This window comes from Loxodonta africana, chromosome 7 (assembly GCF_030014295.1).
Source record: "Loxodonta africana isolate mLoxAfr1 chromosome 7, mLoxAfr1.hap2, whole genome shotgun sequence".
NCBI classification, from domain to species: domain Eukaryota; kingdom Metazoa; phylum Chordata; class Mammalia; order Proboscidea; family Elephantidae; genus Loxodonta; species Loxodonta africana.
In genome coordinates this window covers 122,891,131-122,915,732 of record NC_087348.1, presented here as the reverse complement: position 1 = coordinate 122,915,732, position 24,602 = coordinate 122,891,131, and the positions used below count along the sequence as shown (strand labels likewise).

Sequence of the window (24,602 nt, the reverse complement as noted above, 5' to 3'; positions counted from 1 at the left end):
CTTCACCATCATGTTTCTTACATTATCTTCCAGCTGCATAGCCCACTACACTAAAACTCTTATTTGGACACAATAATGAAGCCCTAATCACCAAATCCAAATCTTCCTTGCAGTCTTTACCCCAACAAAACTTCTGTGCATGTCCCTCTAGAAGCTTTTTTTTCCCTTGGATCTATATAACCCTATTCATCAAGCCACAACCACTACTCCTTTTCAGTACTGTGCTTATCGTTTATATATTGACGATCTCTGAGATCCAAAGTCAGTCTTCTATTGTTTTTAATTCTAAACACTCCCCTTGAATTATCTAATGTCTTCTGCGGATTAAATTATCGACTATTTATATGTCTAAAACCCAGATATGTACGTCAACACTCTAGGCAAGACTCCTAAGCACTAGTCTAGACCCAAATTTCTAATTACTTAGTAGATTTATAATTAATGTGTTCATTCATTCATTCAACATTTATACTTCCTGCTAGAGATAAGTAGTGAAAAAGACAAACATGACTCTTACCCTCTTTTAAAAAAAAAAGAAAAACCAAACCCGTTGCCGTCGAGTCGATTCCAACTCATAGTGACCCTATAGGACAGAACTGCCCCGGAGGGTTTTCAAGGAGCAGCTGGTGGACTTGAACTGCCAATCTCTTGGTTAGTTGCCGAGTTCCCAACCACTACACCTCTAGGGTCTCTTACCCTCACAGAGCTGATAAAATCTATGTTGATTTCCAATACACATGTAATCACATACATAAAACTGACCTCATTATCTTCCCCCAAAACCATTCTCTCTATGTCAAGTACTAATATTCATTCTCCCTATCTAGAAACCTTAAAACAGCATTAACAGAGTCCACAAAACATAAATTATACCAAAATATTTCTCAAAAAGAAGAGGAAAGCTACAACTCCAACTGAGAGGCTCTAAAAAAGATAAAAAAAAAAAAGAAATCAATCACAGACAACATGATCCTCTATACTGAAAATCCACTAAGAATCCACAAGAAAGCTACTAGAGCTGAGAATTCAATTCAACAAAGTCTAGGGTCCAAAATCAATACACAAAAATCATTTGTGTTTCTATACATAAGCAATGAAAAATCTGAAAAGGAAATCAACAATCTCATTTACAATAGCATCAAAAAGAATAAAATACCTAGGAATAAATTTAACCAGGGAGGTGAAAGACTTATACACTGAAAACTGTAAAACATTTCTGAAAGAAATTAAAGAAGGTCTAAATGGAAAGACATCCCATGTTCATGAATTGGATGACTAGGGTCCCAATGAGTCAGAATCGATTTAATAGCAATTTTTTTTAAATGGGTTTAATATTGCTAAGATTTCAATGCTACCCAAAGCAATCTATAGATTCAACACAATCTCTATCAAAATTGCAACAGCCTTTTCTGCAGAAATGGAAAAGTCAATCCTCAGATTCACATGGAACTACATGGGGCCAAAAATATGCTAAAAAAGAAGAAAAGTAGGAGGACTCACATCTTCTAACTTTAAAACATGCTATATTGTTGTTAGTTGCCACTGAGTCATCTCCAATTCATAGTGACCTTATGTGTAACAGATCCGAACACTGCCCAGTCTTGTACCACCTTCATGATAATTGACATATTTGAGCCCATTCTTTTAGATACTATAAAGCTACAGTAATCAAAACATTGTGGTACGGATTTAATAAAAGACATATAGACCAATGAAACACAACTGAGAGTTCAGAAATAAACACATACATCTATAGCCAACTGATTGCCAACATGGGTGCCAAACCCATTCAATGGGGAAAGAATAATCTCTTCAAAAAATGATTTTGGCTCAACTGAATTTCCACAGGCAAAAGAATAAAGTTGGACCCACACCTTACATCTCATACAAAAATTAACTCAAAACAGATCAATAACCTAAATATAAGAACTAAAAACTATAAAACTCTTAGAAGAAAACAGGGATGACACTATGAGATTTTGTTTTTGACAATGGATTCTCAGACATAACAAATACATGAGCAATAAAAGACAAAATAGATAAACTGGACTTCATCAAATAAAAAAATTTTGTACATCAAAGAACTTTATCAAAAAAGTGAAGAGACAACCTACAGAATGGGATAAAATATTTGGGAAGCAAGTATCTGATAAGGGTTTAATATCCAGAATATATAAAAAATTTCCTGCAACTCAACACAAAAAGACAAACAGCCCAATTAAAAAAATGGACAAAGGACTTCTCCAAAGAAGATATACAAATGATCAATAAGCCCATAGAAAAATGCTAAACGTCATTGAGTCATTAAAATAAAAAATAAAAAAATAAAAGTCATTAGGGAAATGTAAATCAAAACCACGATGAGACACCACTTCACACCCACTAGGATGGTTATGATCAGAAAAATGGAAAATAACAAGTGCCGACAAAGGTAGGAAGAAATTAGAACCCTCATCCATTGTTAATGAGGACGTAAAATGGTGTAGCCGCTCTGGAAAACAGTTTGGCGGTTCCTCAAAAAGTTAAACATAAACTACCTAATGAACTATTTCTTCCTATACACCCAAAAGACTTGAAAGTAGGGACTCAAACAGAGACTTGTACAACAATCATTGCAACATTTTTCAAAATAGTCAAAAGGTGAAAACAACCCAAGTATCCTTGGCAGATGAATCGATAAACAGAATATAGTACATATTTAAGGAGCCCTAGAAACCCTTGTGACATAGTGGTTAACTGCTACAGCTGCTAACCAAAGTGCGGGCAGTTCGAATCCACCAGGCGCTCCTTAGAAACACTGAGGCAGTTCTACTCTGTCCTTTAAGGTCGCTATGAGTCGGAATCAACTCAATGGCAACAGGTTTGGTTTGGTTTTTGGTTTAGTGGCACAACCTGGAGCCCGGGTGGCTCAGTGGTTAAGAGCTCGGCTGCTAACCGAAAGGACAGCAGTTTGAATCCACCAACTGCTCCTCGGAAACCCTGTGGGGCAGTTCTGCTCTATCCTATAGGGTTGTCATGAATCAGAATCGAATCGGTGGCAATGGGTTTGGTTTTTTTGGTTACTGGCACAACTGTTAAGCACTCAACTGCTAATCAAAATGTTGGTGGTTTGAACCCACCCACCAACATTGTGGGAGAAGGAGCTGGCGATCTGCTACCATAAAGATTACAGCCAAGAAAACCCTATGGGGCAGTTCTACTCTGTTACATGGAGTCACTATGAGTCAGAATTGACTAGATAGCACCTAACAATGAAATATTACTCAGCCATAAAGAGAAATGAAGTCTTAATTCATGCTACAACATGAAGAAACCTTGAAAACATCATATTGAATGAAGTCAGTCACAAAAGGAGAAATATTGTATAATTTTACTTATATAAAACATTCAGAATATGGAAGTGTATAGAGACATTAGTTTACTAGTGGTTACCAAGGGCAGGCGGATGGGAGAAAGTAAAAGAGAGAGGAAAAGGGTGACTCATTGCTTAGGGGACACTGAGCTTCCGTTAGCAGTGATAGAGAAATACAGAAATAATTACTGGAGATGGTTGCACAACATGATGAATACAATTAATGCCACTGAATTATACATGTGAAGAATGTTGAAATGGCAAATGTTTTCTTACGTACATATTTAACAGAATAAAAAACAAGCATATAAGTACCATATAACCCTGTAATTGTACTTATGAGCATTTATTCCCGAGAATCAAAATGTATATTTGTACAAAAACCTGTGTATAAATGTTTATAGTACCTTTACTCATAATAGTCCAAAACTGAAAACAACCCAGATATCCTTCAAGAGATGAAAGGTTAAAGAAATGTTGTTACATCCATACGATAGAATTTTACGTCGCAATAAAAAGGAATAAACTACTGATACAACAATCTAGATGCATCTCCAAAGAATTATGCTAACTGCAATTACATTCTTGATAAGACAAAACTAAAGAAATAATGAACGGATTGGTGGTTTTCAGAGGATAAAAGGGAAATGAGTACGGCTATAAAAGGGAAACATGAGGAATTCTGTGGTGATGAAAATACTACATACCTTGACTATCAGTGTCAAAATCTTAGTTGTAAAATCGTACTATATAGACCTGCCAAATGTTACCTTTGGGGGACACTGAGTAAAGGGTATACATGACCTCTCTGTATTAATTCTTACAACTGTATGCGAATCTACAGGTATCTTCAAAATTGTTTAATTTTTAAAAACTGTCAATATAACTTCCTCAAAAAGAGTTAGTCTCTACCTCTTCTATAACTCGAATATTTAGCATTTATCCCAGATATACTCAGAAAGTTATATTAATGATATAACACTTTATACCTTTTTATATATACCAGTTTAACCATCTACTTCCACAAATCTTGTGGCATCTAAACACAGTAACAATGGTTATCACTGTAAGTAAAGACTTTCATATCTGTTCCTGTCATTAGAATTACAAGCTGCTTGAGGACTAGGATGCATCTACTTTATTTTTATGTTTCTAAACTTAAATTTTTATTAATGAATTAATCTTCCATTATGTGAAAATCCTGTGTGCCCAGACCTAACATATGTCAAGCTATAACTGTTAAAAAACATATTGCTTCATTTAAAAGCAAAATACCAATGAAAAAAAGTATATACAGTCTTTACTGGGCTCTATATAGGGGAATAAAGAGCCTTGGTGACACAGTGGTTAATGAGTTCAGCAGCTAACCAGAAGGTTGCTGGTTAGAACTCACCAGCCTCTCCATGGCAGAAAGATGTGGTAGTCAGCTACCATAGAGATTACAGCCTTGGAAACCCGATGGGGCAGTTCTACGCTGTCCTACAGGGTCACTATAAGTCAGAATTAACTTGAGAGCAGTGGGTTTGGTTTTTGGGTTACATAGGGGGATCTGAAAGACACTGAATTCTAGAAAATTCAGATACCTAATAATGTAAGGGGGAGAGCATGCACTCGGGAAAGAAAGAGAGGAAATGGATGATATAAGGGGGAGGAGGAGAGCTTGCACTGGAGAAAGAGAGAGAGGAAATGCTCTCTACAGGGTTCCCTGACTTGGCAGTTAACCGTTAACAAGGTGAGGTAAGAGAAAAGGGTATAGAGCCCTAAGAAAACTACTGTATCAGGGCACTCAGACTCTCACTCTATCTGAGTAGCCCACTTGACACTCCCTGGTCAAGTGTACTTTTGCCACTAACCCTCTGCTTGCTGATAAACCTCTGCTTGCTTGGCACTATTTGTCTCAGTGTTTGAATTCTTTCCTACACTGAAGACGAGAACTGAGGCTATTCTCCGGTAACAATAATACGCTGGTGCTATCTAATGCTCAAAGGATATGCCACTTGCAAATTGTGGCTGATTTATGTAACTGTACTTTGTATATCCTTTGGGCATACAAATAGTCAAGAGACATTATTGAAACCCATTTTGCAGCTTGAAAGAAGCTTTATTAGTAAATATTTCCATACTGCAGTCTTTTTTTTATCAAAGGCCCTCTTACTATGAAGATTTTTGTTACCTGTATTACTCTCACAGCAATTTTCAAGATGCACATTGGTTATTAAGGAATAATGGCTATAAATGCAGCAGGGCTGCTTTGACAGAACGGCATTGTGCTTCGTTTACCATAACAATGGACGAAGCTGGTAGTAAGAATATGTAAGAAGCTCTGTGCTAATGACATTATGGGTAACCCAAACCTTATGGGTAGTGACAGGAAAAAGAAAGACCATTACCCTTAAGCAAAAGTATATTATAATCTAATATAGATTTTCTCAATGATCTTTAAGTTTCATACGTTTAAAATTTTTTTTAAAAAAGACAATTATCAGTGAAAATCCTTCAGAAAAAATAACTGTTAACAGTAAATGTAAAACACCTTTACCCAAGAAAACAATTATCATCATTGTGTGGAATTGTTTGAAACATACTTATTGAAATCTAGCAAAAAAAAAAAAAGATTGAGCAGCCCTATGGAAAAAATAATATTAAATTACCCAAAGTTACAATTTATTTAGAAAACGGACACATGAAGTTATTACACTAGAAACAAAATTTTTTAAAGATCTCGTAACAATCATATATTTACATAAACTCTATATTACCTGCCATATTGTCTAATATATCTGAGCCCCAATCTCCTTGAAGCACTGAAGTTAAAATGCCGTCAAATAAATGAAGTTCCTTCGCACCAACAATTTTGTCACGAAATAAGCGGCGTGCTTCATATGCTACAATTTCTAACACATAATCTAATGGATGATTTGAGGATCCTAAAAAAGGCAAAATATTTTTTAATTACTTTCTAATAACACTGAAGTGATTTGAAAATGATCTGTTTCAACACAATATAAAAAAGAAACAGAGAATAGGAATCTACATACCATGATTTTGGCATCGGATAAATAGAAAAAAAAGGAAAAAAGTTAAAATTTATTTTGTTAATGAGTTGATAAATTTATTGTGTTTATTTAAAAAATAAATTCTATTATACTTAGTTGTTCAGTAAAATATCAGTCTAAAAAAGCATATTAAAAATGATTTGGCTATAAAGAGTAATTTCATTTTCCTCCAAGAATCAAGTTTTAATAGTGATAATCATAAATAATCTGAAAGAAGGAATACAGTAAAATATACAATTACTGTTATAGTCCTCATTTAATGTATCTATTACAATAAAACAGTATATACATGCACACACACACACAGACACACACATATACACCCTGGCATTCTAAAGACAGGTAAGTGATGTGAAATCATGAAAGCAAAACTCACCTCCTTCTAAATCATATCTGAATAAGCCAAGAACCCACTGAGTAAGAATGCAAGGAGTAAAGAAATAGTGACTGTAATCATCAACTGTAAATTTGGCCCGCACCTGAAGAAGAAAATGTAGTATATGGTCAGTCCACTTTCTTAAATACATGACCATTCTGTAATGATTTTTAGTCTCCTTAGCCTCAGAGAAATGCCAAGCTTTACCTGTGAATGGAACTGTATTTCAACATAATTGATTTCCTTTGTTATCCTGTGTATTATATCTCATGCATTCAAAAAACATGATTCTAAGAAAGGGTTCATAGGCCTCAATAAACTTCGAAAGATTGTCCATGGCAAAAATAAAACATTAAAAAGCCCTGCTAGGGAAAGGTATTCAAGGAAAGGTAACCTAAGCTTTTTAATTCCAAGGCACTAAGAAATCTAAGTAAGAGACATTTTCTAACGGTGGGAACAACAGAGGTATCTTCATTTTCAAGAAGTTACTGAAACTTTTGCAAATCGAAGTGCCTCTCCTCAATATAAAACCAGTAAAGACCCTGCCCCTTCTCTCAACAGCCAAAGCCACCACCCTTATTCTGACCTTGATCACTTAAGCATCTCAATTAATTTAGAGAAGAAAAAAGGAACTTCTTGTTTTCTAACTTATCTTTCCCCACTTCTACTCCGATACTATAAAAAGCACCCCAAAATACTTCCATAACTTGCACATGCTGTTCCTTTTACCTAAAGAAACCTTCTTTCACTTTCAGCCACTTGAACTTCTATTCATCTTTCAAAACTCAGACCAAATTTTACCTCGTTCCTAACCACTATCACTAACGAAGTTATTCACTCCTTCCTCTATGCCATCTCTGAACTTGTACATGCTGCTATTTTTACATTTCTCACACTGTATTAGTAATGTATTTATTTATATGACTAGGTCCCTCATTAGACTGTGTACTTCCAGAGAATAGAGACTCATTCCTCTTTGCATTCATAGGACTAGCACTGGCAAGTGAAGGCACTCAATAAATGTATTCTGCATACTCAATGAACAGGCCCATACGACAAAACAAGACTAAAGGGGAGCACTAGCCCTGGGGTAGGGGCTGGAAGGCAAGAGGGAACAGGAAAGCTGGTAATTGGAACCCCAGGTTGAGAAAGGAGAGTGTTAACATGCCATGGGGTTGTTAACCAATGTCATGGAACAATGTGTGTACTAACTGATGAGAAACTACTTTGTTCTGTAACCTCCATCTAAGGTACAATAAAAAAAAAGGAAAAAAAAAAACAAAAAAATCTAAGCCATAAGATATTAAAAAAAAAAAAAAGAAGAAGAAACTGTGCCAAGTTAGCTGGCAGATACAATCGTGAATAAGACACATATAGTACCTGCTCTTATGAAGCTTACTCTCTAACAGAAAAGTCTAATAGACAGCAGGAAAGTAAGGCCTGGGATCAACACATAGGTAAGGATTAAGGGTAGTCTTTTGGGAGTGAAACCAATAGATATGAAAACTACAATATAAACGCATATATACCTGTTCATACACTTGTACCATAGATCCTGCTAAGAGATAAATTTTTGATGGAGAACCCCAAATCGAATGATTCTTCAAATTTTTATGTAGAACTGGTTCCAAATATGCACCATAAATGGTTTGTAATTGCTCTCTTTCTGGGTAACTTAAAAAAAAAAAAAAAAGGCATAGAAGAAAGAAGAAAGCTGAAATAAATCAGTATTCTAAATTATTATTTTAAGGTTAAGTTACAGTAGTGGTTTTCATACTTTGCTACTTTGAGACCTAGACACCTCAGAGGCTGACCCGAAGGCTAAAGGACAGGCCAGGCTCAAGGTTCCCACTCTCACTTCAACCAAATTAGATTCCCAAATATCTGCTGTTAAATACTGGGGGTCTTAATAGCAGACTCCAATGAAGTTATTCTAAAACATAATTGCTTCGAAAACCACTGATCTTTAGAAAAGACCAAAAGGAAAATTTTACTTAAGAAAAAAGCATTTTAAGTTAAATACAGCCTTACACAGGACAGTAATCTATCTCAAAACTATAAAAGTAGAATCAGTAAAACAACAACAAAGTCAACCTATTTCTCCCAAACCGAAATTTATTTCACTACAGCTTAATTTGTGGTAGTAACATCTCTCTAAAAAAAAAAAAAAAGAATGTTAATAGATGGGGTGCAATCAGCATGAAAGCATAAAAACAAGGCTTTGTGCAGCAAAATTTAACGGCATTAACCAGATAGGACAGTGCCATAACCAGAAGATTAAAGAGTCCCTAGAACAATTACAGAGCAAGAAGATGAACAGATGTATTAAAACGGATGCCGTCAGTCAATTAAATTACCTAACTCTCCCTTTTTCAAATTCAAATCTTCTTCTTAGTTATCTTTATAAAATTCAGTAGTATTTGTTTATCAAATCTATTAAACATCTACATTCTAAAACCTACCATTCAGATTCCTGATAATGACATTTTGGAATACAGGCTATATAAACAGTTCTATTTTATTTCCTTATGTATTTCTAGAACATAAAATGTTTTGAGTAAAGCCTGCATGCTCCAAAATTGTTGCTTATGCTTGGGGAAAAAATAGTATCAAAGCTTAAGTTCTACCATTTATAGAAGGGTCATTAACGAACACCTTTAAGAAAATGCAATAATTTATCTCCTCAAATAAAAAAAACTGAAAAACATTAAAGTACATACTCTACAGCACAAAGACGAACAATAGAAGTAAATCTGGTGGTGAGCTTGTGTCTTCCCAGTCTTCCTCCAGCGGACATAGATGCCACAATCTGAATATTCTCTAAACCAACCCATTCCAAATTTTCATCATAAAATCCTTGATATGTCAATACCTATTTGAAAATAAATGTATTTTATCAAATTTTCTAATTATGATATAAAATACTGCTGCCTAAAGTTCAATTGTTTCCAAACGCAAACATCATTCTCTATTTAACTCAAGAATTTAAGGCTGAGCTATATTTTAAATTCTTATGTCTCTTATAAATAACACTGTTAAGTGTCTGTGGTCAATTAATGTTAGCTGAATAATCCTCATTTTTAAAATGCTTTTCTCTCCAATAAACATTGAAATTCAAATCATATTATAAAGCCAATAGCAATTATTTGAAAAAAAAAAAGAAAAGAAAGTAGCCAGGGAAAATACAAGGAAAAAAGTTTTGTTTTCTGTAAATATTTTATTATACTTCTGTGGTTACACAGTAGAACTAAATTTTGGCCTCTGTAAGTGAAAGAAGCTCTTAGAATTTAGGATTTCTAATGTGATGTAAGGGGTCTTTGCATGGTGCAAATGGTTAACACACTAGGATGCTAACCAAAGGTTGGAAGTTCAAGTCCACCCAGAGGCACCTTGAAAGAAAGGCCTGGTAACGGACTTCCAAAAAATGAGCCATTGAAAATCTTATGGAGCACAATTCTACCCTGACACACAACGGGTCGCCCTGAGTTGGAATCAGCTCGATGGCAACTCGTAATGTGATGTAAATCACATAAAGAAATAAAATCTACTACACTGAGTGTGAATGTGTGGTCTCAAATCCTAACGTGGGCAAAGGGAGAGACTAATGGGCTGAAGCAGCCAGAAATGGGCATGGCTGACTAAGTCTTACTACGATCAGAAGAATAACCCAGAATGTATACCTAAAAAAAAAAAAATTGAAGCAAAAATTTCCTCAACTCCAGTTGCATCCCCATCTTCTGATTTTTCCTTGTTTTAGAAGTAGAGGACTGGTAATAGGCGTAGGATAATTGTTGTTTTTACTCTCCCTCTCATATAGAAGTAATACTACTTCTAAAGAAAGGAAAAGTAAAGAAAGCAACCCTGGAACCACACTGCGATGTTTTAGGAGTTTAATTTCCATAAGACATGCTTCATAAAACTGGCCCCAAAAGAAGAAAGCAGAAGATTTTTTCTATGTATACGAAAAGCTAATGAAATTAAATTGCTTTCAATTATTATCAGTATATTTCAAGTTATAAGACCCACCTGCTGCAGGAAAGCTACCAACGTACTGGTCCCCCATTTATCAAGCTTGGGTAGGTTGATATCTTTTAAGTATAAAACAAGTCGTTCACAGTCTTTTGGTCTGTATACACGGCCAGTATTAGTACTGATCACCATGCAAGTCTGGCTCAATTTCTGCAGGAGATGTCGAGAGGTAGTTTGTGCACTACAGTGAACTGTAGCGATCTGCGTGGATCGAAGTTGGGAAAAGGCATACCTTAGCAGCATCCTAAGAAAGACATATAACATTTGATTTTGAAAATGCAACCCATACTTCTTAAATTAAAATTTTTCCTATAAATATTTGAATTTCTAAATTATGTGTAATGATGTTAAAGGGAAAAGTGGCAAACATGTATGTGGTTTTCATAACTATCAGGTTAATTTTCTGATTTTTAGACTGGAAAATATTAATTCATATTTTCATGACCCTTTCAGCAAAACAAATCAAAGTTCACAGAAATAATTTAGTTTGATAAAAGTATATGTGGAACATACCAACTCTTTCTCCAGAGTTAAAGAAAGAAATCTAAAGATTTTAAGTTATCCAAGTTAAAATTACTACGGTTTTAAAGAATTTTTTAATTACTATTATCCCACTAGAAATGTGAAGCTAATAGACCATGGCTCCTTTATTTCCAGAAACTATACTTAGTAAAAAAACAGCTGAATTGTTCTGAATTAAAAACTATTTTTAAATAGAGAGTTAACTTCAACATTCATATTTTATAACTAAAGCAAATAGTAACTTGTGAGTATATCTAAGGTAATCATTTTTTGTTGTGACTGTACATACAATGTAAAAAGCAACGATGTTACTTTGAGGACTAAGGTGTGCCTCAGGCAAGCCATGGTGTTTTTAATCACCTTACACGCACGCGAAAGCTGGACAATGAATAAGGAAGACCAAAGAAGAATTGACACCTTTGAATTGTGGTGTTGGCAAAGAATATTAAATATACTATGGACTGCCAGAAGAATGAACAAATCTGACATGGAAGTATAGCCAGAATGCTCCTTAGAAATAAGCATGACAAGACTTCATCTCACACACTTTGGGACATGTTATCAGGAGGAACCCATCCCTGGAGAAGGACATCAGACTTGGTAAAGGGGAGGGTCAGCGAAAAAGAAGAAGACCCTCAATGAGATGGACGGGCACAGTGGCTGCAACAATGGGCTCAAGCATAACAATGATTGTGACGATGGTGCAGGACTGGGCAGTATTTAGTGCTGTTGTACATAAGGTTGTTATGAGTCAGAACCAACTCAACAACACCTAACAATAACAACAACATACGCACAGATTCTTTTTAAAAGTATCTTCTCAGATTGCTCTCTTTCCATTAGGAACACATTACCTAGCAGAGAAAATGATACATTCTTCTCCTCAGTCATATTATTTTTACAAGTAGTGACAATGAAAGAGTCCTTCATAAAAATATAAATGCTACTTTCACCAAAAGAAACATAACAAAAGCTATTAAATCATTTTAAGCGAGAGAAGAGGTATTAGGTCCACAATATGCACTTCACTCAACATTTTTCTGCTCTTACCCCTTGCCACATCCTTCTGGTCCTATGAGAATAAACGGCTGTTTAGTATTAGAACTTAACCAAGGTTTGAAATAATCTAGGCCTCGCTGCATATCAGGCGTCTGAATGACGGGAAGAGTTTGGCCATTACTGAAATCATCAGCAGTCAAGTTGTCTGGCTTCTTCAGCACATAAGATGCTAATCGCCCTTTACTTGAGTCATAGAATGTGTCCATTGGTTTATGAGCGTCTGGAGGAGATTCTCGTGCCCAGTTAAAAACCTTAAGAAAAAAAAAAAAAAAAGACATGGTAATTTTCAATATTCCAGAGAATGTGAAATTTTAATTCCATAAAGTAAATCTTCCAAAAATGAATCACCTTAGTTCGATAAAAAAGTTAACATACACTAAACCTAAGATGTATCCTTTATAATGAAAATAATGTTTTACATCAAATATTTAATTTTCTCTAAATGATCATTTAAGCAAACAAATAAAAGTCATCTATTCTGTACATATACCAAAAAACAAATATATTCAACTTTTAATGGAGTTCTCATGAAGCCAAAATTACAAACTATAGAAGGTAGGAATCCTTAAAGCACTTCATTTCTACCATGTTCTGGCACTGCCCATTCAGTGTTGCCATCACTGCTCTTAACCAGTTGTTCTAATACTGAAAATGTTATTTGCAAAAATGTAGAGCAGAGACATAGCCTCTTATGCTACTCTTCGACACTTTTATTTCAGACTGCAGCAAGATTGTTTTCATTTAAAAGCAGCATATAATATGGTATTAGGTGGTAACAATGAAAAGCATATAGTAACTCGGGCAACCGGACAGTCACGGAGAGAAAAAAAATATAGAAAGCAAAATTATGGTATCAAAAGAATATGCAAAATGAAAAAACCCACAGGAAGATATGTTCTAACAACCCAAAAGAATACGTGTTCCCCAGACACCCTTTTAACTCAGTGCTGATTCACTCCTGAGGTTCACCCTTCAGCCAAAGATCAGACAGGCTCATAAAACAAAACAAGACTAAATGGGCACACCAGCCCAGGGGCAAGGACAAGAAGGCAGGAGAGGAGGAAAGCACAGGGAACCCAAGTTTGAGAAGGGGAGAGTGTTGACACTTTGTGCGGTTGGCAACAAATGTCACAAAATAATACGTACATTAATTGTTTAATGAGAAACTAATTTGATCTGTAAACCTTCAACTAACGTACAATAAAAAAATTTTTTAAAGTATGTGTTCAATTATTTCAAAAGAAGCCAATAGGAGGAAAAATCCCTCATTATGTAGAATTCAGCTTTATAAACAATTTGTCTAAAATACAATCTTTATATATATTATAGAAAAGATTTATTAATTTTGAATTCATCCTAACATTCCTAACTGCTAACACTGCTTTGGCTAAAAGAATGGTAAAAACTATATCATTCTAAGAAAAAAAAAAACTAATGAAATAATTATTTATATGGCTAAGTTAAAAAATACCTAATTTTAAAAAGATATTGCCTTTTAAAACACTATTTTATGAAATTTTAATTACATAATAAAACGCATAAACTAATTCAAAGGAGAAAATAAGTCGAGATATAGAAATGAAATGGATCATTTGCTGAATGCACAGTATCAGAATTTAAAAGTTTTATGCCTTAGAGTTAGAAATCACTGTATTTTGGTGTTTAAGTATCAACAAAAAGAAAAAATATATATTTCTGCAGAATATAGTCTGAAATGCATTATTACCTCCTTGGTGAATTCCAGACGTGATTTCATGTTCAGATTTCCACCAAGTCCCCTTATGAGATTAACAATAAATTGTTCATGATATTTGCATCCATGTAGGTGTGACAAACCATTCATTGTAGTCCCAACCAAACTTGTTTCTACCACGTAATCATTCTGTTGATTGAGATCCACAAAAGGTGGTATTATTAATCAGTAAACTTACAGCCACACAGACTGACATTCACATTATGTTCCAAGGACTACTATTAAAATTTAACCAAAGGGAAGACTTTTTGTCTCTATTCAAGTTGTAGAGAGATCAAATTTCACGCCATTTAAATATGTACTTTGAAAATAAAGAGTAATCATAAACACACAATTGTACATTTCTAGTTCAAAGTGCTAGAGTCCTCAAATGGACACATACTTTGTTTCTTCCGAAACCCAAGGAATACAAAAGAAAAGGTCAATCAGTGAGCAAAGGTCTACAAAATTAGTTTTTCATTTCTTCTTGCAGATAAATAGGAAGCTAGAAGCAATGCTAGAATGGTGGCACTGGAAAAAAAAAGGCTAGGAAAAATGGACATAAATGAAAAGCCCTTTGGACCCTTCTCTCTAAACAGAATTTTAAAATAAAACTTTTGGATTAAGGTGGTATAGACAATTTTAATCACCTATGGGTCCCTGGGGTCCCTGTGTACTGTTGTGGAGCTAGAAGGATAAACAGTTCTCATTCCGTCTATAAATTTACTGAGGACTAACTATGCATTAAGATCTGCACGTAACGGTAAACCAAAAAACCCATTCCCATCAAGTCGATTCCAACTCATACTGACCCTACAGGACAGAGTCAAACTGCTGTACAGGGTTTCAAGAGAGCCTTGGTGGAACAGTGGTTAAACCCTCGGCTAATAACCTAAAGGCGAGCAGTTCAAACCCACCAGGCCACAAGGTGCTCCACAGGAGGAAGATGTGGCAGTCTTATTCCCTGAATATTTACAGCCCTGGGAACCCTATGGGGCAGTTCTACTCTGCCCTATAGGTCGCTACAAGCTGGAATCGACTGCTGGCAATAAGTGGTGGTGATCCGGAATCTCTACAGAAGCAGACTACCACATCCTCCTCCCCTGGAGTGCCTGGTGGGTTCCAACTGCCGACTTCATGATTCGTAGCTGAGCGCTTAATCACTGCGCCACCAGGGCTCCTTCATGTGGTGGTAGGTATAAACAAAGGTGAACTGCACAGTCTGTCTTCATGGAATGCAAGTCTAAGGGAGGAAGTGGTAACAAGCTGTGTTGAGAGATACAAAGCAGCAGAACGGGGTGTTGTAAGAAAGGACAACTCATGCTGAGGATTCAAAGCTCTGATAAAGGTAACATTTAAGCAAACATTTGAAGAATGAGATCTATCTGGCCAGGCAGAGAACGCAGTACATGTAAAGGAAATGGTGCAGCAAAAGAATTAAAAGACACTTATGCCTGACTAAGCTACGGGTTGTTGTTTGCTGTTGTTAGGTTCTGTCCGGTCCCTTGCGACTCATAATGACCCCATGTACAACAGAACAAAACACTGCCCGGTCCTGTGCTGTTCCCATAATCATTGTTATATTTGAGCCCTTGTTGCAGGCACTGTGTCAATCCATCCTGCTGAGGGTCTTCTTTTTCTCTGACCCCCTACTTTACCAAACATGATGTCCTTCTCCAGGGACTGATCCCTCCTGATAACATCTCCACTCACATCATTAAGGTCGACTCTACTTTGAGGAGGCATTTCTTCCCCGGTCGTATTTTGTGTGCCTTCCAACCTGAGGGGCTCATCTTCTGGCACTATATCAGACAAGGTTCTGCTGCTATTCATAACGATTTCAAAAGCAGACTGCCAGGTCCTTCTTCCTAGTCTGTCTTAGTTTGGAAGCTCAGCTGAAACCTGTCCACCATGGGTGACCCTGCCGTATTTGAATACCGGTGGCATAGGTTCCAGCATCACAGCAACACTCAAACCCCCACAGTATGACAAACTGACAGACGCATGGGGAGGCAAGAGAAAAGTAGCTTAAATCAGAGAAGTAGACAAGAGCCAGGTTATGCAGTATAGGCCATCACAGGAAGTGCGAATTTTATTTTCACTGCCTTTAATGTTTTTAAGCAGGAGAGTTAATTGATCCAATTTATGATTTTAAAAGATCATTCTGCCTGCGTAATAAATACTTTTGGGAGAAAGGGGAAATGGGAGGAATAGTAGGAAGATGGGAGGTGACAGGAGGAAGCTCAACTCTTCAGGTCATGCTAAGAGTTTTACGCCTCAAAGGAGAGTCTAATTTGCTGAATTAACACAAGAAAGCAATTTATTTACAAATAAAATCAACGTTTAACTGGTGCATACATTGTGGTGTATCTCTCAGAATCTGAGTATGGTAAAGTGCAGGATAAGAAGAAAGGAAACCTCAACACATAAAAAATTTCAAATAGAATAGGGGCCTGTCCTCAAAAGAGAACCGGTTTGTCTTCTGACTAAATCTTTGGTGTCCACCCTGAAACTTAATCATCTTACATTGTTATTGTTTCTACAATCACAAACATGTATGTTCCATCTTGTGTTACAGTCCTCATGTAAGATTTACACAAATATTAGCAGCACGCAGGTAGATAACCTCAAGGTATTCGCACTGGAAAGTCTTCTTAGGTTACGTATGTTTGTATTAATGATACAAATGAATAACAGCACATCTGAAAAGGTGCTACAATATAGATATCGGGTATTTAAGTAAGCTCATACACTATTATTCATTCACTGCCCTGTTAATATCATGCTTGGTTCTGGGGATACAACAAGGGGCATGACAGGCTGGGTCCTCGCCCTCAAAGTGCTTACAGTTTAATATAAACAGACAATAATAATATAGTTAGTGAATTCTGAATTCACTACAGGAGCACTGAGGAGGAGACAGCTCAGTCAGACTGAGGAGCAGAAAGGCAGTTCCCCTGAGTCCTCTAGGGAAGAAAAAAAAAGGTAAACCTGTTCCATTTATGCCATTTTCTTACAAGCCCTTAGTCCTCCATCTTTCATTCTTATAAAAACAGAAAAGAAAAAGGCTGAGAAAACTAAAACAAGACCTACATTTCCTATGTTCTCTGTGTGTCTGGTTCAATTATGATGTATTTAACTCTCGGTCAAATTCAGATGAACAGATTATTTTCAGAAACCTCGCTGTTATTTATTTCCTCTATTTTTTATATATTTACATTTTTCATAAAAGAAATGGCATAAAAACAGAAAAAGATGAAAACAATCATTTAGAATATGTGAAAGCACTCCATGTTCTACTTTTGTATGCTAAATTTCCGTTCACGCTCCAGATTCAAAACAGACAGCAACACTCTCTCTCTTCATCCTGTCGTATTCTGATTATTTGATGATGTTGTTCGTCTGCATACATGTCACTTTCCTCCACTGTTCAAACCCTTCTCAAGGAAAGGCATATCCTGTTAACCTTTACCCCTCAGAATCCCAAGTCTAGTACAGTAAAACCTGGGGAAGTCGGAAGCTGTGTAAGGAGGAAACCTGTCAAGAGAAGGAAAACGAAAATATTTTCCAACAAAACCCACCCTGTCAAAGGCAGAAAACTTGTGAGATCCAGATAAACAAGGCAGTCCCACAGCATTCCAGCTCTCATAGGTTTCACTGTATTACTTAACACGTTTTAGTCAATAAATTTTCGTTGAATAAACAAATGTTTTCAATATTATTATGAATAACTCATCACCCTTTTTCTACTTCAGTATTTGCTTGATTTTGTTTTTAGCCAGGGTGTGTATATATAAAGGTATTTATTGACTTATAAAGTAAAATGTGAAGGTAAGATGGTTTTGCTAGTAAAATCAGAAAGGCATTCCAATATTCATTTCAAGATTTTTTGGGAAGCAGCACAAGGTATTGTGAATGGGAGAATTACAGTGTAGACTAACATAAAAATTTATGCCAAGAGATACAGAGGGACAATGCCTTTCCCCAGCAATGAAGAGATCGCTCTCTCATGCTCCTTCCCCACAAAGCAGCTATATGTAAGTATCACTCTTAATCGTTACACTCCTCTCCTAAACAATGAATTATAAAATAAAATATTATGGTTAACTTACCTGCTTTAAAACCCACTGTAAAGCCTTTTCAAAATAATCTCCAATCCAGTTTTCAAGATTATTCCTATATTTAGCAGGCTGATTCCTCAACCACGATTTTATCAGAGAATTAAGATCCGTCTCTTCATCACTGACACAGATTAATATAAATACATTAAGAAACTATTTCAGAAATTGTCAATTTACTTTCAAAATAAATTTCTGCTCCAATGAACATTATGCTATACATGTATTTTATTTACTACTATACAAGAGTTGGTTTTAGTCACTTCTTTATGCATATGTATAAATATTAGCTACTTATATACATATATAGACATCGATACAGATACATACATGTACAAATGCCATTTTTTGTGAAATAAAGCAAACAATTTCCATCTACATTATTATAAATATAAATTAAAGAGTAGTTATAATCTATAATGTGACCGAAAACTGGACCAAACCCTTCATACTCAAAATGTGGTCTGTTTGTTAGCTCTAGAGAATCTCAAGACCCAGCCAAAGCCTACTGAATCAAAATTTGCATTTTAACAAGATTCATCAGGTGATTCCAATACACAGTAATGTTATTAATGTTTAAAATGCACTGGTTTAAACTTATAATTCAGATCTTTAAAAATACTTCTTCTTTTCCTCTATCCCACAAAAAGCCTCTTACCTAATTACTACCTAAATTCACATGCCACTATTAACAATTGAAGATCTTTTAGCAAAGCAATTAACTACATGAGTAACATCCAATGACTGAAATTAAATATTCACATCTTATTCAAAATTATACCTTATATGATTATAAAAAATACAATACAAAATAACTCTTATAGATTAATAATTTTGGAATTGATATGGGCTCATAACTTTTTTCCTTTTTCCTGTCTTCAACCAGTTTCACAGCAACACTAAAAAAACCTTGAGCCCTTGAAATTTCTCCTCTAACAATTTTCTATCTAGACTAATTTTTTAAAAATTAAAAGATAAATATTCAAATTACTTTTACTCATGGCAGACAGGCTCCAAACAGACAAACCAAAAACTCCCTCAGAACAGAGATTTCATCAGTGGTAAAAAAATTTTTTTTTTAATTCCTCAAAGTCTATGGCGACTATGTGTCTTGGTTTGTCTAAGACAGTCCTGATTTACACAGGCTGTTCCTTCCTTTCACTATGAAAAGGTCCCTGTTTGGCCTGCCACATAGAAAGCGCTCAATATATGCTGAAGGAACAAACGAAATCTAGAACTAAGGAACAAACTAAATAATTATCAAAAAAGTTAATATGTATTTGTATTGTACATGAAATCATATATATTATGCCCATCACAAATAATACTTGCTTTAGAAACAATTTTCAAATCCTCTAGAGCAAAATGCAGTCTTTTTTGTTAAACCTTCATGGCACTCCACTCACCTCTTATTTCATTTATATTCTATATTGTATTACCAGTGCTGTTGTATTTATCTCTTCTACTTGAAGGTAAGTTCCATAAACATACATACTCATAAATGTTAGTTTTATTTCTTTCTTGTGCTGGCTCTCCTAAAGCACCTGACTTAATGCCATATGCAGCATATATACTCAATAAACATTAAAAAATGTAACCGTACACTTACCTCTTATCCTATTTTCTCATAAGATTTTTGATAAGAATACATTGAATAAATGAGATACGTTGTATGAGAATGCTGCTAAAAAGCTAAAACTAACACCAAAAATTTTTTTGATAATTAATACCTGAGAATGTCAATTGGGATTCATGACTAATTAATTTAATGTAAGTCATTTTTATAATACTATTAAGAAGTAAATAATTATGGAAACACAATATGAACCAACTCAATTACACTACCAAGTCAGGCAATAGCTAAAACAGGGACTTCAAATGGCCCTAAAAGAGTAGAGCATATGTAACAAGTTCTAAAAAAAAATTCAAAAACTAAAACAAAACTTTCTAGTTCATCCAAAAATATTACTCATTTTGAGAAATAAAATTAGTTCAACTGCTCAAACTCTAGTATGTGACTATTTTATATATCTAACAATTTATTAATCATTTTGTTCTTTACCAAAAAACCCACTTGTTCTTTAAGACTCTTCCAAACAGAGTGAAAAAGAAAAAAAAAAAAAAAAAAAAGTTTTCAATTTGTAAAAGAAAAGGTCAGGCCATAACCAAAAAAAAAAAAAAACCCATCGTCATCTTCCAACTCGTAGCAACGCTGTAGGACGGGGTAGAGCTGCCCTCTAGGGTTTCCAAGCAGCAGCTGGTGGATTGGAACTGCCGACCTTTTGGTTAACAGCCAAACGCTTAAGCACTGGTTAGACCATGCGACCTATAAACTTGGTTTAACCCTAAAATTCTCTGAATCTAAAATTATATTATTAAAATATTAACACTTAGTTTTAAATTATTAGACTTTAGATTGTAATTAATATATTCACTTCTCCGAATTCAATCTTGTTTAAATAAAAGTAATAAAATAGAAGGAAAACAAATTAAATACTTGCTCTTTCATTTAAACAAACAAAAATAATATTTTTTTAGAAACTGAAACTGACTAAACTGCTAAAATAATTCGATTACAATAAATCAAGTATCTGAATGAATTAAAAGCAAGCAAAAAATTAATCAAAATGGAGAAAATAAATATTCATAAATTTATCCATATATTTATTTACTTAGCTATGAAACCAAAATAATAGTTGAATGTATTCAATATATAATGTACTCAAATGCTTTTATGGCTTACCTAAGAAAGATCATTCCCATTCTAGATATTGTGGCTGGTGAGGCACAACTTAAATCATGAGTTTCAAATACAAAGTTAACATTTGGGCCAAACTGAATCCTTTCTCCACTGGGCATAGTGAGTAGACGATTATCATCCAATACAGAATTCAGAGATTCTATCCATTCAGGGTCAATATCACCATCACAGATTATCCATGAGCTGACATCTATTTTCAAACCAAAATACAGGAAATAAAACAAAGTGAAAATAATATGCAATAATAATAAATTAATGATAAGGAATAAAATAATCTCTTTTTTATAAGTGATTTCCATAAATATCATTTTATATTAGTGAATCTAGGTATAAAAAACAAAAAAGTGAGCAAGTTGAAATTTTTCATGTCAATCTGGACTGCGAATGTGCTCGAGAACCCATGGACAATCCTTGCTCAGATGGCCAATGACTCAATTACATACCATGTGATAATGTTTTATTTGTCTACAAACATACAGAATTGGTAAACTCAGTAAAAGAAAGCCTGATGTTGGAGACTTAGGTGTTTCTATCCTCATGAGACACCTGTAAGATATTCTTCAGCCCTTTGTCTTCTTCCATGTCAAAAGAATGTATGCATGTTTGTTATGTGATACTACTTCTAGAAAATACAGAAAATTTATACTCAGTGCCCTACATGAAAACAAAAAGTTCACCACTGTCAAATGGCTGATATATAAAAAGGAAGCTGAAGACCTTAAAAGGGAAAAGGAGTGAACGAGCTGTATATACAAGTCTTTCCAGGGACAAACCTTTTTTATTCAGTCTTCCTAAAATAGGAGTGGTCTTGAGTTGTACTTAAAGTTGTACTCGGACCTTTGAAACAATTCAAAGAAGGAAATACCACTAATAAAAGTATGAAAAATCAGTACAGGTAATATCTTATTTTTACTTAATGTAGAATTATATAGAAAATAAGGGACTTCATTGAAAATTTCTTAGAGTTCTGAACTTGCCACTCATTGCCTTAGAAAATAACTATAAATTAAATTATGACCCAGAAAAAAGTGAGGAGTCTCTTCTGATTCTGGCCAAAAATTCCTTTAAATATGAAGTCAAAAAATTTAGACCAGGAAGTCTACTGTTTTACCACTTACATTTTCAAAACACTGTTTTCAGAGTGATGAGTTGATAATATTCACACACAATTTTAACCCCAAATAAAATTTGTCATCTTGCTTATTTTATCAACTCACCAATTAAAGATTTCCTATTCATTCAGCAAGTTACTCTATTTGTGAATTAAAATTCACCCAAATTAACCTGAGTTTAAATTATAATAACATTTTTATAGGGTATAAGTCATTAAAAGGATAGCATGTCTTGGGCCCCTCTGAAGCAAAATAGTTGCTAAGATATCAAATGCACACAAGGTAGGTTATGGTCATGTATAAGCCTTGATAAGGACAGCATTATAGACAGGTTCCATCATTGTCTAAAAATTATTAAGGAATGCAACGGATCATACAATAGAGACCAACCTTGAGGTTCTCGAACCACTTGGCGAGCACTATTTGTCAAAACACCATCAGACCATTCCCTTGTATCCATGTCAATATGGCCTAATAATTGATGTCTAGGCATAGCTTTGGGATTCATGGTATATTGTTTTACCACTTTGCCAATTTTACAAAGTGCGGCCCTTAACATTCTCCAAAGGGTTGATTTGCCAGCACCACTTGGACCAACAATAACGACTCCCATTCTCTGGCGTAACTGTTCATACAATTCCAAAGCCTTCTTGATCTAATAGAAAAAAAAAAAGTTCATACATAATTTACAATGTTCAACCATACACAATTCTGTTCCCATTCTATAACATCTTCTCTATTCCAAAATATGTAAATTAACCCTTTGATTTCTTAATGGAAGATAAAGCCTTAAATAGAAGCAGGCAAATGTGAACATATGTTTACAATGTGATCTTTAGAGTCATTACTTCATTAAAAGAAACAAGGATGCTTTCCAAGTATTTGGCAACACAATATGTTCATTATTTTATTCACTCATGAATTCATTCATTCAAAAAAATTGGGGGAAAGGTCTTCATTATAACATATATCTTTGGTTCACAATAAGACTCTTTAAAAGAAATTTCTCCGAATCAATTATCAAAATAAAACTAAAGCACATATAATCAATTATCAAAAATATATATATTTTTTTATATATGATGGATCTAGTTCAGCCACTATGATAGGCGTGTCGCCGTCGAGTCAATTCAGACTCATAGTGATCCAATAATGTACAGAGAGGAACTGCCCCATAGGATATCCGAGGAGCGGCTGGTGGATTCTAACTGACGACCTTTTGGTTAGCAACCTTAGCTCTTAACCTCTGTGCCACCAAGGCTCCCTCCGATCAGCACCGGGAATAAGATACTGTGTAAAAATAGGCACATATCCTGCACTTCGTGGAGATTATTATCTGCTGGGGGAGAATCAATATTACCCAAATACACAATTAAACATTAAACAAGTATATACGAAAAGAGTAGTGAAAACACATAACAAGCGGACTAAATCTAGACTTAAAAATCAGCGAAGACTGTCCTGAGGGAGTGAGGTTAAAGTTGAAAGACGAAGCATAAGTTGGCTGCACAGAATTAACTGGGAGTGAGAGTCAATATACTACAAAATATTCTTGACAGTTACCTGATTGGGTATGATTTCGTAGTTGGCCTCCTCAAAGACTTGCTTTAATGCAGCACTTAGGTCTTCGTATTCTACTTCTTTAAAGTCAATTCCAGGAAAGACATCTTTAATCAGTGCATCAAACCGGGTGCAATCAGTAAACGTGAACTTCGACATTGTATTAAGCCGCAATGCTTGTACCACAATATGACTTTCATTAACTGAAGAAAAAGTTTCATTTTAAAATATCTGTTACCAATTTAAGGACTATAAAGAGAGTTTTTAAAGTACTCTACAGTCTTGATATGAATTATTAGTCTTTAAATGATTCACTAAAATTTAGTAGCATTTAAAGACATTTATATTACATCACGTAAACTGAGAAAATCACCTTACCATTTCATGACTGCTGAAAAATAAGTATCTCTAAGAGATAAGGACTCTTTTCCATAGAATTTGAATCCCAAAGTGCCCATATTTTAAATAATAATAAAATACCATTATCATTTATATTCGAATAGCACTTTACCATTTATTTTGTATCATGTTATCCTTATAACAATTCTATGATGTAGGCAAGTATTATTATTATTGTTCCATTTTTACCTATGAGAAAATTGAGTCTCTAAGCATTTAAGTGATTCCTCTGAGAGAACATGGCATTATCAAATCCCAGTAAACTAACTCCATATCCAGGCATCTCTCCAAATATACCAGTACTGCTTCTCAGAGATTTTAAGTCCTAAGACTAAAAATTAACAAACTAAGTAATTATCTTTGATCAGCCTTACTCAAAGCCGAATCACAAGCTCCCTTTAAACCAAATGTAAATACTAAGATCATTGCCAGACTCTTACTATCAAGGGTATTAGCTGATGACCAATAGCATATATAAATTAAGGCAAAGAAACTATTTTTAGTCTGGTATTTCCCCTACAATTGC

General features: G+C 34.7%; 1 protein-coding gene across 3 annotated transcripts in view; it reads right to left on the bottom strand.

Moving 5' to 3' along the window:
* Positions 1-24,602, bottom strand: part of DYNC2H1 (dynein cytoplasmic 2 heavy chain 1) — a 413,953-nt gene that overhangs the window by 320,794 nt on the left and 68,557 nt on the right. For all 3 annotated transcript variants that reach the window (XM_064288850.1, XM_064288851.1, XM_064288852.1), the window contains exons 37-47: positions 23,681-23,880; positions 22,508-22,772; positions 20,988-21,195; positions 18,239-18,368; positions 14,121-14,276; positions 12,386-12,645; positions 10,811-11,057; positions 9,505-9,656; positions 8,314-8,458; positions 6,785-6,887; positions 6,112-6,279 (exon numbers count right to left, since the gene is read on the bottom strand). In XM_064288850.1, the coding sequence (XP_064144920.1) occupies positions 6,112-6,279; positions 6,785-6,887; positions 8,314-8,458; positions 9,505-9,656; positions 10,811-11,057; positions 12,386-12,645; positions 14,121-14,276; positions 18,239-18,368; positions 20,988-21,195; positions 22,508-22,772; positions 23,681-23,880 (2,034 nt within the window). The remainder of the gene's footprint in view (positions 1-6,111; positions 6,280-6,784; positions 6,888-8,313; positions 8,459-9,504; positions 9,657-10,810; positions 11,058-12,385; positions 12,646-14,120; positions 14,277-18,238; positions 18,369-20,987; positions 21,196-22,507; positions 22,773-23,680; positions 23,881-24,602) is intronic.